Source organism: Notolabrus celidotus, chromosome 13, assembly GCF_009762535.1.
Source record: "Notolabrus celidotus isolate fNotCel1 chromosome 13, fNotCel1.pri, whole genome shotgun sequence".
Taxonomy (NCBI): domain Eukaryota; kingdom Metazoa; phylum Chordata; class Actinopteri; order Labriformes; family Labridae; genus Notolabrus; species Notolabrus celidotus.
Genome location: NC_048284.1, coordinates 16,282,977 through 16,303,282, shown reverse-complemented (window position 1 = coordinate 16,303,282; position 20,306 = coordinate 16,282,977). Strand labels below are relative to the sequence as shown.

Genomic DNA, 20,306 nt, shown 5'->3' with positions numbered 1-20,306 from the left:
GAAGAATTATAGTATATTCAGGATACCGACTTTTGAATTGGTTGTGTTTCTTTTAAAGTGTTACACTCGTAATATAGTCACAGTCACTTTTGCTGAAAACAATAGCTTTGAAATATTTGAAATAAAAAGAAACATTATAATAATAAAACACATCCACTATATCTGCTGTTATTACCTTATTTGTATATTTGGGCCTTGCACTTTGAGCATGACCATCAAGCAATCACGGCTGCTGATTCAGGAAGCATGCGCTTTTATATCGCTTTTATCTGATTGTTATCTTATATATTTTCAGAACACAATTAATCACTTCATGTCCTCTTTACAAAATTCAAAATCAGCCTTTTATTTCTCTGAAAAACAACCTCAAATAATACATCAAGAGGATAAGCCAAAAAAATGTGATCACACAGTCCGACCCCCACCTAGTGCTGACAGACAGGTCTTCGTTTGTGAAATGTTTTAACCTTTGGCCTGCCACAAGGACTGCTCAGACTTTGGAACCAGGGCAACACATTTGCAAGTAGTCACATACAGTAAGATTGGAGGACTATAAAAGGCAGAGCAGTAGCGCTAAATAATCAGTCTTCACTGAAAGAGGAAGACTCTCTCTACCTTTAAGCCTCCAGGAGCTTTACTAAAGCCCATCATGGAGGGTACCAAACTTTGCCTTTTGCTGCTACTGGTCACTTACACACTGGCCCGTAAGTATTGTGTTTTATTCCTTTTTACTTTGTTTACAGAGTACAAATAGTTTACATTTGAAGTTTTTTTTAACATAGAATAGTGTGTTGTTGCTGGTTGCTAAATGAGTAGAATATCTTTCAAAACGTTGCTGTTTTGTATGTGACTAATAAGTGCTGTAAAATGTAAAAACTTACTTTGTTTTTAAGTATGCCATTTTTAGAATAACTTGTGTTAACAGTAAGGATAATTGAGTTATTCTCTTAACATAATGGCATTGCAACACTTGGAGCTCAAACATAAAATAGTTATAAATATTCAAAGTTTGAAAACATTGTAAGTATTAATTATAACTGTGTTAAATAATCTGAATGTTTTGTTATACCGTTAGGCTTTTTAAAATCTCAATAATTTGTGTATCCTTTTGTCTTTTACAGAGCAAGATGTGGGAAGTGTTGAGGAACAATCTCCAGTTTGCTCTTGTAAGTCACTAATTAAATTAAAAAAAAAAAAATCTTGAGAAAAAAATGACTATGACATTTAGGAGATGTGATTTAACTTGATTAATACAGAACAACATAAAAATCATCACCATATTTAATCCTTGTAATGATAATAATTGATAATTTCCTTTATATGAAGAAGTACATGTACAAGTCTTTTCTTCCTGCAGTGGTCAGACTCTATAACCAATAATATATGCTTATTTTTTACCTCTTTAATTTTATTTGCTAATAACTTTTTAATAATTGTTACTTTATAGTCTCTTGTTTGCTTTGACACTTGAATTTCCCCGTTGTGGGACGAGTAAAGGACTTTCTTATCTTCTTATCTTATGTAATATTCAAAGTTAGATGGAGGTACATGTCAAGCTTTGTGGCTATGTGGATCAGATGTATTAGCACATAAGCCCGGCTGGGTGCTTGATCATTATATTTATTTATTCGTGACATTTTTTTTCACTTTTACTCAGACTGATGACCCTTACAACTGCTTTTTTTGGCTGCACTGTTTGTTTGTCCAACTGCGCAATGTGCTCACACTAATCCTTTTATTCAAGTTCCCACTGAAAAAAAATATTTTGAAAGAAAAAAGGCATACAGTGTATTACATTTAAACATAACACTGCTCTAAAGTGTGTTTCATGTACTTTTCAGTATCCAAAAGATTCAAGAACTTCAGGCAGTTTGTGTACGACTATGAAGCTGAGACCTTTAATGGCGTGAATGGAGCCACCGACAAAAAGAGCGGCCCCAAAGTCTCCTGCAAAGTATGTCTCAAATCACATTCTCAAGCTCTCAATACAGCAGTGTCATGACCTTAATAGAATGTAGTGTTTATTAAAAAAAAATGATTTTCTGTACAGGTTGTAGTTGATGTGCCCCAGACGTGTAGCTTCATCCTGCAAACAACAGAGTGCTCTCTGAGCGAGATCTTTGACGTGGATGAGGCAGGGAACTCTCTCTACCGTCCGGCTCCCGGAAATGAGGCTTTCAGAGATGCCATGGCCAAGTGAGTTGCCTTCTGTGTATTTAATCCTAAAATGTAGTAACATATATGGACAAAATTGAAGAGAGAGACTCAAATGGCTGATTGTAAATCATGATCTGTTAACAGGAACACCCTGAAGATCACAGTTGAAGGAGAGCTTACCGTCAGTCTCTTCCCCGAGGATGACGAGCCTGTCAACATCCTGAACATCAAGAGGGGAATTGTTTCCTCTCTCATCGTCCCAGTGATGGAGGAGGAGAAGAACAAAATAATGGTATCTACCTAGGCTGTTTTTTATTTCCTCGTATCTCTTTTGTCTGTGTTTACAGCTGTTACCGATCAATTCAGGACAGAGTCAGAAAGTAGAACCTGGCTCTCATGCAGAGATAGACAAGTTGCACAACGGGTAGATAAGCTGCCCCAGTCATAGGTAATAAATCCTGCTGTAACATCATGTTCTCAGAAAGATTATCTTCAACTGCAGCTCAAAGTCTGAGATAAGTTTATCTTACTAATGGCCTCACCTGCTCTCATAACAGGGAGGGAATCTTTCAGATCTACTGATTATTCAGGGAGGCTGCTACAGGACAAAAACATGTTTACCAACCAGGCTTCTGCAATTTTGTGTATTTCATTGTACCCAGTGTCCTTGTTGTTAATGATGCCTCTCATCGTTTTCAGGCCACCGTGCATGGAATCTGCCCCACTCACTTCTCTGTCAACGCTGAAGATGGCATCGCTACTGATGTGACTGTCAGCAGGGATCTTTCCAACTGTGACATGTTCTTTGCTCGCAGGCAGCACACCAGCCCCCTGGCCCTCATCACCGGCATGGTGAGAGACTAACACTGTCACCATCACAAGCTAAAGCAAAGGGTTGATAGATTGTTGAAGACTCAAAGTTACAACACTAATTTTCAAAAGAGCATCCAAATTAACTTTTTTTTTTTAAGAACAACCACACTCAATCACATAAGATAAATTACAAAACTCTGGATACATCCACTAATGAATGCTCATGCAGAAGCAGAAGAACATCCAGGAAATCTCAACTAAAAACCTGTTGCTGTTGTGTTTCTTCCAATAGAACTTCCCTCTGTCCAAGATGATTGAGAGCACTCAGACTTGCAACTACAAGTTTGAAGCACAGAAGAAGCACATGACCAGCGGCACTTGCACAGAGAAACATATCTTCCTGCCTCTGTCTCACAAGTAAGTTTAAAGAATCCATTAAATGTTAGAGAATCAAATTAATTCTATCATTTTCACATAATATGGGAAGAGCAATGTGTATCATACTCTGAAATGTTGTAGAGGAAGACATGTAGGAGAGATAGACATGTGAAGTGATTTATTATATGTGACTAATTTAGGGGAATTCTTGACAAAAATATATGATGTAGAAATACTCTCTTGTTTTAATGCTGATTAGTAATTAAATGCTTGAATTTTTAAAACTGTTGTTAGATATATAATTAAGAGTATCTGAATTGTCTTTTTTTTATCTGCAATCAGGAATGAATATGGAATTTCCACTCTGGTGAAGCAGACTGTGACTCTGAGGGAGACCTCCAAGATCAATGACAGAGTCTTTGACCGCAGTAAGTGCTCAGATTTTCAGAAAAAGAATGCAAATACTAAAATACGTTGTCATTTTATGCATATTCTAACTGTTTGTGATTCACTTTTGTTTAGATGAGGATAACATCAAGCATCTACCCATGGAAGTCGTTGAAGACAAGTCCCCCGAGCAGACCACCGAGGCTGTCATGATCTCTATGCAGCAGCTGAACAGCCTGTCTCAGACCAACAAGGGCGAGGAGCGCACCCACCTCTTCCACCAGCTGGTGACCGAACTGCGCGGCCTGAATGTTGATGTTGCTGGATCTGCCGCTGATGAGATGATGGATGTGTCCGGAGCTCTTACATTCCAGGCTCTGGCCCAGTGCGGCACCCCAGAGTGCACAAGCGCCCTGCTGAAGGTTCTCAGGACCTTCAGCGAAGATGCTCTTGAAGTTGATGCTGCCGTCTATGCCCTGGGACTGCTGCCCAACCCATCTCGCCTGATGGTTAAGGACATGCTGGCTATGGCTCAGTATAAGCAGAGCAAACCCATCATGTATGCTCTGAGCAATGCTGTCAGGAAGTAAGTACACTGACATATCAGCTTATTTTATCTCAGCTTAAACTGGTGGGAGTTTTTTTTTCTTCAGATAAATCACTAATGTCTCATTTTCTCCTCAGACTGTACCACGCTGAAGGTATGACCCCTGAGATCACCGCTGTCTATGAGTATATGTCCTCCATTCTGGGTGCAGACTGCCCTGGAGAGAAGGATCTGACCTACATGACTTTGAGAGTAGGTTACCAGCTGTGAAATTTGATCACTTTAACAAAAAGTTTTAATTTCTACTTTAATTTCCAGTAGCTTTTTATCTTATAAATGTATTACTTTCCTTCCAGGTTGTTGGAAACATGGGAGAAGCAATGGAAGCAGCTGACCCAACCATCAAGACCACCCTGCTGAAGTGCATGAGACAGCCTGCAACCACCCTGTCTGTGCAGCTGGCTGCAATCCAGGCTTTCAGACGCATGACTGTGACAGATGAGGTAACTAATATCTCTTTACAACTCATAAGTATCTTAGTTTCCTTATTTTAAAATGCAAGTTTTCCATAAATATTGCCAAACAAGTGACAGTTCCTCTTCTCTCCAGGTTCGCGCTAACCTCCAGAGAGTCAGCCAGTACCCCAAAGGTGCCGTGCAGAAGCGCCTGGCCGCTTACCTGACCCTGATGAGGAACCCCCAGGACAGTGACATCGAGATGGTGAAGAAGCTGCTTAACCAGGAGCAGAACGTCCAGATCAAATCCTTTGTGACCTCCCACATCTACAACATCATTTCCTCCACCGACATGGAAACCCAGAAGTAAGAACAGAGCATCTTTCAATACACAGCAATGTTAATCCTTGAATTTAAGTACTGATATTCAGCTGATTTGTCAAACTTCTAATTACCCCAGGCTTGGTAGGAAGATCGCAGATGCCCTGCAGGACACTGAGGTCATTGCACACAGTGAATACACCACAAAGTCTGGCAACTACAAGCTGAGCGGCATCCAGGGCAACATCATCTTCGATCCCAGCAGCCAGATGCCAAGAGAGATGATGCTTGAAACTACCCTGAAAGCTTTTGGTTTCAACATGGATCTTTGGGAGGTATACAAGATTTAATATTTACCACTTCCTGAAAACCCTTTGCTAAGATTCTCTATTTATATCACTAAAAAAGGAGTATATTTGGCCGAGATTCATACTCTAATGTGCTAAACTTGCACTGTTTTTCTAACAGATCGGCATGGAAGGAAAGGGCCTTGAGCCAACCATTGATGCTCTGTTTGGAAAGAACGGTTTCTTCCCCGACACCCTGTCCAAGACTCTGTACTGGGCTGATGACAAGATGCCACCAAAGGTCAGAGCACTCCTGAGTAGCTTGGTTGGTCCCATGGATACAGAAGCAAACAAGGTAAATTTGTTATTTCCTCCGTAAAAAACTCTAAATCTCAGTTACAATATTTCCTCGAATACCAATAACACCAATGCAACTTTTCTTCCAAAGGTTCCAGAGAATCTTATGAGAGAAGTTGCCCGCAACTTCAACAAGCTGGTGAAGGATCTACAGAGTCAGGAGTCCCCAGAGGCCATGGCCTACCTGAAGATCATGGGAGCTGAGCTTGGTTACATCAGGGGCAATGAGCTGAGGTTTATTGCTGATAATTCCATCATGTATGCAGATATCTTAATGAAGACCATTCCAACCAAGGTACCGTTCAGTTCATATGTTCACTAATCTCCAACTACTTAATAACAATAATAATGACATGGACAGCTCTTTTTCTCTACCTCAGCAATAGCTAATTTTAAAGTGACTGTTGATTCTTTTTATCAGGTCTTGGCTAAGCTGATGTCCAGCACTGACAACGAGTTCTTTGCCCATTACATCTTCATGGACAACAAATTCATGATGCCAACAGCAACTGGCTTGCCTCTGACATTCGCTCTGTCTGGCACCTTTGCTCCTGGTGCAAAGGGAGGCCTTCGTATGGCTCCCAGCATGGTAAATATTCCTATCTTCAATGCTCTATCAGATAATAAAACTGCATGTTTTAAGATCAAATATGAATTTTAGTTATAATACTAAAATATGACAACAGTTGTAGGTGTCTGATTTGGCAGTTGGCACTTTTATTTCTCATGATTCTGCAGCTTGTTTAACTCAATATGATCTGTTTTGATGTCACAGAAGGAGCTGGTGTTCATGCCCTCTGTTGGAGTTGAGTTTGTAACAAGGATGGGAGTCAACATTCCCGAATTCATCAAGTCCGCTGTTGAAGTGCACACCATCATGTACCATGAGAGCACTCTCAATGCCAAGATCACCATGGAAGAGAATCAGATCAAGCTTTCCATCCCCGCCGCACAGGGCACCACAAAGCTCTTCTCCATCAGGTAAAAAAGAACACAAGATACACTGATTGTTTTATTTGGTGAATTCAATTTTTATGTTGTACTGAGTTATAAGAAAATAACACTTTTCCTGGTTTTTGCCTTTATTACAGCAACAAAGTGGAGATTCTGGGCAGCGGTAATGCTGTAGTTATCCCAAACACACAGAGTGAAAGCACCTGTGACCAACTCCTTGGAGTCAAATATTGCACAGAAACCACTCGCACTCATTCTCAGACTGATGCCCCTTACTACCCCCTGACTGGAGAGAATAGGTAAGTTGTTCTTCTAATACAAAAAAGGGGATTCTTTTGTCTAATTTACTGTCATTGATGGCAGCATAATGACTGATTATCAAGGACATTGTTTTGTTTGAGGCTGAACAAGATAGATGATTTGAATGTGATGGATTAGTGTTGAGTTGAAGCGTTAATAACCAAAACAGCCTCTCCTATTTCATGAGTGTCAATTTGATTTATTGACCCTCAGTTGAATTAGTTGCCCTACTGCCATTTAATGTCTTAACTTTGAGAAGTAGGATCATTACTTTGATTCAAGTATTGTTGAGCACAAATAGCAGTAGTTACATTTTGGGGAATGTGTATTTGTGGTTCTCTGTAAACAATGAGCAATACTATCCTTAATTTTGAATGATCTGTTTTAATGATTTTTGAATGTTAGCTTTCATGTTTTAATGTCTTGAGTGAAGCAATTTGAATTGCACCATATAATTAAACCTGCCTTGCCTGGAGATTTACAAAACACATTAGAGACTTGAATTTTCTTTCCACAGCTTTGCTCTGATGATCCAGCCCAATGAAGAGGTCTCTGAGTACACAGCCACCATTGCTTATGAACTCCTCAGTGAAGGAAAGGATGACCACCAGCAGGTTGATGCTTTGAAGTTGGCCCTAAGAGCTGAGGGTATGAGCTTCATATTTGGAATGAAATGTTTTTTATATTAAGTGGCATAATCTTTCTTTCCTTTTTGAGCAGCGCACACAAATAACTAAGTGAGACTTTTTATAACTTTTTGTCTTTAGGTGCTCAGCCTACTGAGGCTACAGCCACCATGAAATACAACAGGAACAGGAATGTCTTCACCACCCAAGTCCAGATCCCTGACTTTGATGTTGAGGCTGGCATTAAGGTTGGCATGACCGACAGCAGTGCCAAGGGCAAATCCATTATTCTTGAGATCTCCAACAAGAACGTGCCACAGATCTCTCTGATTGGCCGTGCCAAGTGAGTCAGCCCAAACCTAAACTTTATTCAAACATTCATACTTTGCTAATACCCAAAGTCCTTACCTAAAGGGAGGTACTCATTCGAAGAGTTTTCAGGGATTGTTCTCCAGCTACAGGCTTTGACTTGATTATTTGTTATGTAATTATTCACAGGGTTCAAGCCACAACTGATGGCATGCTGCAGATCCAGCTGTTGGTCCCTTCACTGAAGACCGATGCATCCGTCACAGCTACCGTGAGCTCAGTTGATGGACTCACCATGGAGATCAAAAGTGATGTGAAGCTCCCCGAGACCTCCTCCATCCAGGCAGTGGTATTCAAATATGGTACGTCTGTTTTAAAACAAAGTGATATAAGGACTAATCAATAGGATTTTAGAGTTTGTAAGAGCACAGTCTCAAATTAAATGTTAAAACGCTGGATTTTTTTTTATTTCAGGTGAAGACCAGGCTGAGATTCAGCTGCTGTCCAACATGAATGCTGAAACTAAGATTCTGGTCCCTTACACTGAAGCCTTCCAGGCCTGGATCATGCAGTTTGCAGATGATGTCATGGACCAGCAGGTTGTCAAGACTGACATGAAAGTGCGTCATATCTTCAACAAGGCAGTTGAGGTAAAAAAGACAATAATTTTGACTATTAGCAGACTATGACTAAGTTCTTCAAGTCTAGAGCATGAACACTGTGGTATTTGCCCAACAGGCAAGCAATAACTGGATGGACAAGATCACAGCTGATGTCCCCTATGTTGAGACTCTGAGGAACAAGCTGGAAAGTGTTGAAATGCCCTCCATGCCTGAGATGCCTGAAAACCTATTCATGAACCTGTAAGTAATCTAGTCATATGGATATGTAGAAATTGCAGCTAAATAATTGTAAAGTAAGAATAATGTTTACCTATCAGATAAATTGAATACATTTTATTTTTTCTTTCTTTCACCAGTGAAAGCACATTCAAATACAAGTTCAACCAGGACCGTGTGACCATCACTTTCCCTCTGCCTCTGGGAGGCAAGTCATCCGAGGAGCTGATGATTCCTCCTGTGGTCAACTCTCCACACTTTTCCATGCCTCAGCTGGGCATGGAGATTGCCTCCAAGGAGATCAGGATCCCAACCTTCACCATGCCTGCTGAATACGATATCACCCTGCCTCTGACAGGAATGATGGAAGCCACCGCCAAGGTCAACACCAACTATTACAATTTGGAGGCAACTGTGTCTGCTGGTAACGACACCGTTGAGTCTCCTAGCTATGTGACCAAGTTCACTATGATGGCTGACAGTCCAATCAAACTCCTTGCCTTTACAACAGAGGGTAATTTGATCTCTATTCTTTTCAGTAGTTGATTAATTTAACATTTGTTTTTACAAACAAAGAGAAGCAGTAGAGAACTGTTACTAATTGATATCTTACTGTTTTGTCTATCTTAAAGGAACTGCAAAAATCACTGATACTGCAGAGAAAACCATGAAAATGAACATTGATGGTTCCCTGAACCACATGTTCGTGAACACTGGCTTCGGTGTGCAAGAAACCATTGCTGTCACAGACAACATAATGTCAACAGGAAGGTACAATGTGTATGCTGTCTCCCCCGTGGGTCTGGACACTTCTCTGACCATTACCACCCAGGTCGGCATTGACTCCAACCTGCTTTCCGGAGATATCAACACAGACGGAAGCGTGACAATTGGACCCATGACTGCCAGCACCACCTATCTCCACACCTTCTCTGTTGAGCCAGCAAAGAAAGAAGCAAGACTTGAGAGTACACTGCGTGTGACCTCTGATATCCTGAAGGTTGTGCACAAGGTGAAGGCATCATATGCAAATGAAGAACTTCTGATCGAGTCCAACACCAACATGAACAGTGAGCCCATCAAGCACACCACCAAAATGAGCCTTAGCTACAAGGATGTCAAGCTGACCGCCCAGGCTGACTCTGTCACCAAGGCTGATGAGCGAATGCTTCGTAGCCAGATTGAGTTCTCTGCCTTTGAGGGACAGGCCATTCTCAGGATTGAAAACCAGGCAGATGACACAGTGAACCGTGCCTACTCCCTGCTCACTGGCTCCATGGACCCATCCGGTGTGGAGATCAATGCTGATGCCTCCTTGAACATCTTTTCAAGCCTTGCCTCTCACAAGGCAGCCCTTGCCCTGAACATGAACGGCCTGACCACCAGCTGCACAACAACTGCCCAGTACAGTCCAATGACCTTTGAGAATGTTTTCCATGGTGGAGTTGACTCTAATGGTGCCACCATGTCTCTCACCACTAAGGGAGCCATCAAAGAGAACACAGCCGAGCTTAATGTTGAGGGAAAGATGGCAAGTACAGAAGTGTATTTCAATGGCGTCTTGAAGGGCAACCTCTATGACATCAACACCAGAAACATAGTGAACCTCAGAGTGAACGAAGATGGCCTGATCCTCTCCAGCAACATCGTCGGATCAGTCAACGAGATGAGGACCGACAATACCCACTCACTCTCTCTTACTCTGAGATCCTTCACTCTTAGCTCCAAGACCGACAACGTCCTGAATAACAAGAACTCCTACATGCATGACATCACAGTGAACATGGAGCCCTATACTGCCTCAGTTATGGTGAAAAATAACCTGAAGATCATGGAGGTAAACTTTGTGAATGATGCCCAGTTCAAGGCCGGGCCTTACAACCTGGAGCTGGCAGGAACAATGACCGGAGTCTTCGTAGAGGAAGAACTCAAGCACACCTATGAAGTCAAGTTTGTTGACATGGTCCTCTCTGCCAAGTGCAATACCAATGGCAAACTCCTGGGCACTCAATTGGCACATACCACTGATATGGAAATTGCTGGTCTGACAATGAAGTTTAACAATGTAGCCAACTTCAACTCCCCAGCTCTTCGCCTGGACAGCACTGTCAAAACTGTTGCTGCACCCTTCACTCTGCAAATTGATGCCATTGTCAACTCAGATGGTTCTGTGTATCTGTATGGACAGCAGGGCGGCGAACTGTACAGCAAATTCCTCCTGAAAGCAGAACCCATGGTGTTCACTCATTCATTTGAGTGCAGAGCCTCCTCAACCCATGAACTGGAAGGCAGACCAACTATCAAGACCAACATGAACAACAAATTCAACAGCATGCTGAGCTTCCAAGAGCAAAGTGTCACCCTGCAAGTTACATCTAAAGTGAATGAGCACACTCTTGTGCAAGAAATGAGCGCCTATAACAACGCAGAGAAAATGGGTATTGAGATGACAGGAGAAGTCTCCACCCCCCTTTTCGGTGAGGCCAGTGAAAATTATGCGATCTCTGGATTTGTGAAATATGACAAAAACACTGAAAGCCACTTCCTTCAGATCCCCTTCATTGAGTATCTGCCCGCCTTTATTGAAAACATGAAGACCACAATGATGAACCTGATGGATCAAAGCATTGAAATGCTGACAGATATCAACACCAAGTACGAGATCAGCACCAAGTTACAGAACAAAGTGACAGAACTGAAAGAGGTCATTGACAACTTTGACTTCAACCTCTTTGTCCAAGATCTGAAAAAGTTTCTCACCTCAGTTGAAAACTTTTTGACCAACCTGACAGCCAAGTTGCCCACCGAGCAGGTCGTGGATATGTTGAAATCAGTCAAGGAAACCGTCATGGATTGGATCAAGAAGCATAACATTGCTAACAAGTTCAATGTGGCCTATGCAAGGATTGAAGAGATCCTCTCCAACTATGAAGTTGAGAAAGTGATTGGTGCCATCATGGATGAGATTGTTAAGATTATGAAGCAGTATCAGGTGAGGGAGAAGATTCAGGCTGTATTTGCTGCTATTAAGTCCATTGACATCAAGCCTTTGCTCGAAAGAGTTATGCTACCTGTTCAAGAGCTTGTCAACGAAGTGTACTCCTTTGACTTCAAGCAGCTGATTGATGACATGAGTGACTATTTCCTGAGAGTGGTCCAGAAAGTCAGATCTTTTGATTATGACACATTCACAATGGAGCTGAAAGAGAAGGTGCTGGATATGAGCAAGATTCCCTGCTTTGGAAAACTCTCTAGCGAGTTCAGAGTTACCTCACCTCAATACTCACTCAAGACCTCTGCTGCCCTGGAGAACACCACAACAACCTCAGCCACACCTGAGTTCACGATGAACCTTAACTCCCAAGCTGTCTCTATCTTGAAGGTGCTTGACCACACAGTGGAGGCTACTGCTCAAATTGCTGCACCCAAGATGAGCCGTCTGTCCATCTCTGAGAATGTCAAAGTTGACCACTCCAGTTTTGCACTTGACCACAAGGCAACAATGAATCTCTACGGCCTGTCAGCACAAGCCACTGCTGAAACCACAGCAAAGGTTAACACTGAGCTCTATACTGCAGAGCTTGTCAATACTGCATTCCTTGCTATGGAAAATGGACTTTCTACCAACATGGAGACAAGCTACACACATGAAATCAGCCGCTTTGGTAAAACATCAATGAATCAGAAGGCTGGTTTTGTGATTGAGGCTGGCACTGCAACCCTTACCATTAACAACCTGGCCAAAGGACAGATCGCAGTTCTGGAGTTCTCAGATGAGATCGACCACAAGAGCAGTTTGGAGGTAGTCATGGATCTCCACACAGCCAAAGTGACCATCACTGGAGAAACAGGGAGCACCAACTTGAAGATGAATCAGAATGTGGTTGCAGATATTTGCATCTTCCGACACATCATTTTGGAGGCCAAGTTCGAGACAGAAACACCTGTCATGAAGGGTAGTGTTGCAGAGGTCAAGTTCCAAGCTAAAGTTGAAGACATGAAAATTGACTTTTCCGCCTCTCACAATGCAGAACTCACAGGAAGTGTTGATGGAACACTCTCAAACTCAGTGCTTGCTTTGATCACACCTACTGAGCTTATGTTTGACACCAAGAACAAGGGAAATGCTAAGATGACCCTTCCACTGAAACTGTCTGGAAAGATTGATCTCCAGAATGACATCGCTTTAACCCTGAACTCTGAGGTGCAGCAAGGTAGCTGGACAGGTCTGGCTAGATTCAACCAGTACAAGTACTCCCATTACTTCAGTATGGATAATGCTGAGAAAGAAATCACCATCTTTTCCCAGATTTCTGGAGAAGCAAATCTGGATGTACTGAAGGAACCAATCACTATCCCTGAAATCACTGTGCCATTCATTGGTTTCAACACACCAAGAGTGGAAGACTACTCTCTGTGGGAAGACACTGGCCTGAACAATCTCCTGATCACAACTGAGCAGACCTTTGACATGAGCTCCAAGCTAAAGTACATGAAGAACCCTGAGATGATCACCATTGACATTAATATGGATCCAATCATCAATGTCATTAATAACAACGCCAAGACTTTGCACAAGAACATGCTCATTGGCAAGGATAAGGCTGCTGATATTCTAGCTACATCTTACGACAAAGCCAGATCAGAGTATGAAAGATATAGCATTGAGTTGCCCAAAACCATCACAGTCCCTGCCTACAGAGTTCCAGTGATGAATGTTGAAATGTCCACTTTCACCATTCCTCTGCCCGACTTCAGCCTCATTACAATGCCTGCCCTGCATGTTCCATCTGCCCTGAGCAAGCTCACGCTCCCCAAAATCACTCTGCCCAAAATTCAGAGCATCAGGATCCCTGTGATGGGTGATCTGACTTATGAGTTTGCCATGAAATCAGCAATGATCACACTCAAAACCGATGCCAGTATCCTTAACCAGGAAAACATCATCATCAAACTTGATGCATCCTCATCCTCTGAATGTGAAATCCTGAATGGAAAGATCGAAGGCACCACCAATGTTGAAACAGTTGGAGGACTTAAAATGGCTTCTGCCCTGTCTGTACAACACGCAATGCTGGAGGGAAACCATCAGGGCTCCATCATCTTAAGTTATGAGACAGTGGAGACCACCATCACCAATTCAGCAAAGGTTATTCTGCCTATTCTGACTATGGAAATCTACCAGGAGGTTACAGGAAACCCCAACGAAGGCCTTGTTGTCTCCATGTCCACTCCATCTGCAGGACTCATTGCACTTCAGATGCAGACCAAGCGCCCAGCTCAAGTTAAAGCAAGAGTGTATGGTCGCTACCCGGTAAGACAAGTTCTTCTGACTAAACTGATCACTAATTTCCTTTGAATGTGTTTCAGTGTTGATTTTATTTGTATTTAAATAATATGTATTTTGTTTGTTGTTCCCTACAGTCTGAACCAACAACAGACATTGATATCGTGGGTATGAAGTTGTCTGTGGTGAATAATGAGAAGCTGGCCATTCAGACAACCTGGAACATGGAGATGCCATACGAGATGCTGCTGCGAATGAAGACACAGGTGCCCACAGTCATTGAAATGGTATCTGATCCTGCTGCCAGAGCATACGACCAAATCTACAGGCAGGCCAGGAGCCTTGAGGGTTCTTTTGAACAGGCCAGAGAGCAGGGTAAAGAGATGTTCAAGAGGGCTGTTGACAACCTTGCAAGTGTAAATCCCTCTGGTTTTATGACAACTGTCGCAGATAAGACAATTATGATCCTCAAAAGGTACCAGAAGAGAGTTGAAATGGTTCTTGATGCTGTAGTTAAATTCCTGAGAGAGACAAAGTTCCAGATCCCAGGCTATGAAGAGAGGCTGTCTGGGCTTGAGGTGTACCAGCAGTTCAGTGCCTTTGTAGCTGATGTTTCTGAAGAGGCCATTCAAAAGATTCCAGAGTACTTTTCCACCATGTTTACCGCAGTTCTTGATTATTTCAGAGCCATTGAATTCACCATCCCTGGCTCTACCCACATTGTCAGTGGAAGCGAAATTCTTGAAGACCTGTCAGTAGCTTTGGGTAAAATTCAAGATCAAGTGATTGTCATTGTTAGGAAGGTTGGTGAAATCCCACTGGAGGATGTTATGTACAAATTCTCTGAATTCATTCAGTTTACCACTGAACAAAGCGAAAAATTCCTCCTCACCATTAGCTCCCAGAACGTAGAGAAGCTCTCCACCTTTGTGGCTGATGTATACAGTGACGCCATCAACTCCCAAATTATGTCTGATGTTTCCATGCAAGTAGAAGAGGCCCGCAGAATTGTGATGGAATACATTGCAGCTGTGAAAGCTAAAGTAGAGAGTATTTTGGCTGATATGTCTACTGAACAGCTTCAGGCTGATATCCAGTCCTGGATTGACTTAATGGTAAAACGTCTTAATGCTTTCCAAAACAATGTTATTAAGACTCTTAAAGAGAAAAGCAAAAGTGTTGAACCATTTGTTAGAGTCAGTGACAGACAGATGGAGATTGACATTCCTTTACCATTTGTTGCCAAATCCAACTAAGTGACCATGGCTGAAAGTGTTTGTGTTAATAATATCTGACATGTAAGCTAACAGTTAGTCTATTCCACCAAAAAGACCAGACTGTTAGGAAATGTTCTGTAACCATGATGTGTGTGTCTCTCTTCTGTGTTATTCAAAATTTTAATTGTTTATTTCACTGCGGAACCCCAGTTGTTTTTACCCTACTGTGCCTCTTTGTGTCTTGTACTATTTAAAAAAAGAATCTGTGGCCTTCAATAAAGACACTTTGTACTGCATACATCTCTGTGCATCTCTTATGTGTTATTTAATACCTGAGAACCTAAGTGCTTTTGAAAGACTGCAAGAAAAGATGCAAATTTAACACAAACACAAAATGTTACTCAAAATTAATATTCCTCTAATGTGGTGTTATGGTGATGAAATTTGCATCTTAATGTACCTAAATTCAGAACTATATACTGTAGTTGCTCACTTAAAAACTTCACGGTGGGCCCAGATAAAACATGGTATGATCTTACAAAACTCAATACACTCCTGTCATATGCCCATGAGTCATTTTTATTCTCAGGTCTAAATTTAGCAGAGACACAAATAGCGTCTCTGACACACAAGCTCTTTCATCATAAAACAAAGAGAATAAGTTTAGAAACAGATCCGGTTTGACATTTGTTAACAATAGTAAGTCCTAAAATGTACACGCCCTTTGGGATTCACAAATTCATGTTTTCCTATGACAGGAAATGGCTAAGTGTAATCACAGTCTGTGTCTACTTGTAAGAGATTAAAAAAAAAAGTATTGAGATCCTTAAGCTACACATAAGTAGAAATAATGAAGTATACAAAAACTCCATCACATGTGCTTTTAAGATCTTACATCACTAAAAGTATGCAATTGTTTTTATCCAAGTGTACTAAAAGTATATAATGTAAAGAGAAACTGTCCCTGTGCCTACACAATGGATATACCACAGTTATCATAACTAATGAATTGATGTGTAAGCGATACCCTCTCTTACTTGCTGGGGTGGAGCTAGTGTTAACTATGCAGCATTTTGCTTTGTAAACATGAAGAGTTCATTTGCAAAAACAGATAACTCAGTTTTTATACATTTTCAAAAAACATATTTCTTTTTGATATAGATTCCAAATAAAGTTAAATTTTCAAGATATCTTTGATTAGTAAAATCATTTTGACTTAGTCAAAACCACCCAACCTCAGTTGATTGATCATACCAAAAGCTAGCATTAGAAAAAATATGTTTTTTGAAACATTTTTTTAATTTTTCAAAAGTGAGTTAACTGTTTTTGCAAATGAACTCTTCTATCATGCATCCCAATTTATAGGCCCATCATGTTTTGTGTGTAAAATAATAATCTGCAGAGTAACTTCTCACCTTAGCTGATGGACACATGTAGTGGCATAAGAAGTACAATAATTATTATGTATAATATCAAACAATAGAATTACCCCAAAAAAGTAAAAAGTACCCTAATCCAGTACATAATGTAATACAATATACTTACTCTCTACCACTGGTGAGAAGGCCTACATTAAAATGATGGGTGAAATGTACCCTCCCAAAACACATGGTTAGAAGTGCAATTTTCCTACAAGAGCGTTGGAGCTATGGTATCTAATGAAAATCACATTCAGTTTGTTTCTCTATAGTGCGAGAAAACGAGGCAAAAGAATGAAAAGGTAGAGATGGTGACACACACTGATTCTTTTATTGACTTTCCCAAAACAGTACCGCTTGTTCCCTTACATTCTGTGGTGTGTTTTTCTCACAAATATTCCCATTGTTCCAAGTTGACCCATCAACCTTCAGATTATGACATTACAGAAAGGTGGTCATTACTTGATAAACAACCAAATACATTTTGGCACATTGTCAGCTTTTTCTTCTCTGCAACTCCACAGTTGTTTCTTTTTTTTAAATAAAGTAAAGGATGAAAACTGTGTTGTCTGATCACAGAAAAATAGCATAGACCATTGCAAATCAGAGGCACATAAGGGGGCCAGTGTGGGAAAATTAACCAGTCCAGCACAATGCATTCCTGTCCTGTAAGTCAGCAAAAAAACCCAGCAACAGCAGGCAGGGAGGAATGTGACTTTTACACAGTTGTAACTCTAGCTGGATTTATAAGTATACTCTTTAAACCTGGTTGCAAGGTGGACCAAATGAAAATCGTATGTTAACAGTGATTTTCATTTTCCAATAACCACTGGGAAATAAACTTGCATAGTGAATCCACTCAGGTTGAATCCTGTATTCCCAGTGTAGCAACAGTCTCTTTAATCGATGTTCAAAGCTGTCACTAACGCAACCATTCCCACCACGAGTGTGAGGCCATGAAGACAACACTTTAGTGGAGAAAGAGATCAAACATGGGCTGAATTTAGTACACAAGTATGAAAAATAAGCTCAAATACATTGATTGCCATTTTAAACTTCAAAGCTTTAACAATGCTTTTGACAAATTTTGAGGTACATTCACAGTCATTATGGAAGACAACGCGTACTTTTTGTGTCGTTTGACCAATCACAAATCAGTTTTAGTACAGTCAACAAACTTTTTACAGCTTCAGAAAACCATCACGTTACATTTAATTTTTTGTCGCGTGTTTCATTCAAAGCATTGTCTAGCTTTGTATTGAAATAAAATTAGGGTTTTAGAAACATATGACACGTTTCCATTTCAATTTTAACCTGCCATCAGATGGCTTTATCCCATATACCAGTGTGCTACTGCTCATACAGCTCTCTCAATACCTCACTCTTCTTTTTCATGACACTCTAAGAAAATGTGTTTCACTGAGCAAAAACACTCACATGCTTGACCCTCTCACATGCTCAACTTCTCCATGAAAAATGTGAACCATGTTATAGAAATGAAAAAAAAAAAACAGTTAAAAAATGTCAACAATTTCTGGATTGCAGAGGATTGGTGGGATACATGTGCTTGAAATTATTTTGTTCAGGTGAGCTGTAGGAAAATTAAAAAATAATTCCCCTCTCCCCTACAGGCTGCACTATTTACAGGCTACTTAAAATAACTTTTCTGTCATTGTTGTATGGCAAAGAAGCATTTATTTCCTCCCACAACAGCCAGAGGAAAGCATAACATTTTTGGGTAGAAGCATGCTTTATAAATGAAAGAGATATTTCTGTTTGTGCACTTAGCTGTAATAAAACACCAACCTGAATACTTGCAAAACACAGGCACAGGACAATATGATAAGCCCTTTACAAGACTGACCACATGTAACACCTCTAAGACATGTGTCCTGCTCCATTCAAAGAATACACTACAACTGTGAAGTCACTTTTTGACTGTGGTTCAAACAAACAAAACAATTTAATAATTCAAGACGATTTTTTTTCAAAATGGCATAATACTTTCTGCGATTAACTGTAGTGCCCGGGTGTTGTGCAGTTTCCCAATCATAACCATTGAGCAATACAAAGTGGACATAAATAACGAGTGCAATTCCTTTAACTGCTTTCCTTATCACAAAGTATAACCTTGGCAGTGAGGCGGTGGCCTCTGCAAACAATTTGAAACACAAAAAGTGAGTATTTTAAATCATTGCTTGAAAGCATGTTTTTACAAAAGCTGTGTCCATGCTGTGAGTGGGTAAATAAGGCTCCCACTGAAATGCAGCCTTTGTCCTTTTTACCCCTCCACCTGTCAGACTGGCACCATGTGACCCACAAAGAACATGCTGTAACCAGTGCATTTCACACATACACCCAGATATCAAGTCATGGAGTGATTAAGTGTGCTCAAAGCAGTTAGTCTGCAGTCAGTGGTACATTTTCGACCTGGGCCGTCTTATTACAAAGGAGTATCCACGCCATGGTCACAGCCCATACATGTTTAGACACAGCTCCCAGCGGCGTAAACGTCTCGTCTGTGCGTCACGGCTCTCCAGACAGCGTCGATTCACATTAAAACACAGCACTTGAGACACGTTTGGGATGGTGTTGTTTGTTTTTGTAATGCTGCCCTTGTTGCAGTCTCGAATACCTCCCAGATCCCCTCCTTCGTTTTGGCAGAGCACTCCAAATAGTCATATGCGCCAATGCGCATGGCCATGGCCCGACCATCCTCTGCCTTTACTGGCTCCAGCTTCAGCCGGGACAGCTCGTTCTTTACGTTCTCGTCGTTGCGCAGATCTTTCTTGTTGGCAACTAATATAATTGGCACTTTAGGACAAAAATGTTTAACTTCAGGAACCCACTTTTCAGGGATGTTTTCTAACGAATCCGGGCTGTCCACGGAGAAACACATCAGAATGACATCGGTGTCCGGGTAGGAAAGAGGGCGCAGCCGGTCGTAGTCCTCCTGTCCAGCTGTGTCCCATAAAGCCAGCTGGACTTGCTTGTTGTCCACTTCTATGTCCGCCACATACGTCTCAAATACAGTGGGAACATAAACCTCTGGGAACTCGTCTTTGCTGAACACAATCAGTAGACATGTTTTCCCACATGCGCCGTCCCCCACCACGACTAGTTTCTTGCGTATGTCTGCCATTTCTGCCTTTTCCTGCTCTAGCGCTCGCTCAGATGTGGTATCCAAAAAGACAAAATGCTCCCTTTATACTCAGTCAAACTGATTTCATATTCTAAACACAACTCGACGGAGTTGTTCCGTAAATCCACCTCTTCTTCCAACTCTAGAGCCTTTACTGGTAACCACTGCGATCTCTTTATAAAGCAAAGGGTGGTTTCCTAAATATAGCAATCCAATCGGAAATAGGGAGGTGAGATCACAGTCTGTAAAGGAAGAGGTGATTGGATCTCATGGGTTTTTCTTATGTAGAGGAGGGTCATGGACCACGAGGACCCACCCGACCCAGGATCAGCCAAAATCAACCCAAATGTAACTGCAACATGATATATGTCGCGATTTATCTGCTCCCATTACGCAAATTAGGGAGTTTCCGGCCATTTAAACACATCCAATAATCCTAACATTGTTCAGCCCTAAACCAACATTTTAAAGAAAATTGAATTTGCTGTTATTCAGTGAGCATTCATTCAAAC

General features: G+C 41.2%; 2 protein-coding genes across 2 annotated transcripts; one reads left to right on the top strand and one right to left on the bottom strand.

Moving 5' to 3' along the window:
- Window positions 1-649: 649 nt before the first annotated feature.
- LOC117824076 (apolipoprotein B-100-like) lies at window positions 650-15,532 on the top strand. The gene is made up of 26 exons (XM_034699449.1): window positions 650-704; window positions 1,122-1,166; window positions 1,842-1,954; window positions 2,051-2,196; window positions 2,302-2,449; window positions 2,857-3,009; window positions 3,263-3,387; window positions 3,691-3,776; window positions 3,871-4,321; window positions 4,420-4,534; window positions 4,639-4,785; window positions 4,892-5,103; window positions 5,198-5,393; window positions 5,527-5,700; window positions 5,794-5,997; window positions 6,124-6,291; window positions 6,478-6,683; window positions 6,794-6,955; window positions 7,474-7,604; window positions 7,724-7,925; window positions 8,081-8,253; window positions 8,366-8,541; window positions 8,630-8,754; window positions 8,871-9,244; window positions 9,363-14,044; window positions 14,155-15,532. Exons 1-26 carry the CDS (start codon window positions 650-652, stop codon window positions 15,271-15,273), a joined length of 9,888 nt encoding a protein of 3,295 aa, XP_034555340.1. The 3' UTR covers window positions 15,274-15,532.
- A 1,427-nt stretch (window positions 15,533-16,959) lies between these two features.
- On the bottom strand, window positions 16,960-19,989 carry LOC117824080 (rho-related GTP-binding protein RhoB-like). The gene has a single exon (XM_034699462.1). The coding sequence runs from the start codon at window positions 19,792-19,794 to the stop codon at window positions 19,204-19,206; it is 591 nt and encodes a 196-aa protein (XP_034555353.1). The 5' UTR covers window positions 19,795-19,989; the 3' UTR covers window positions 16,960-19,203.
- Window positions 19,990-20,306: the final 317 nt, after the last annotated feature.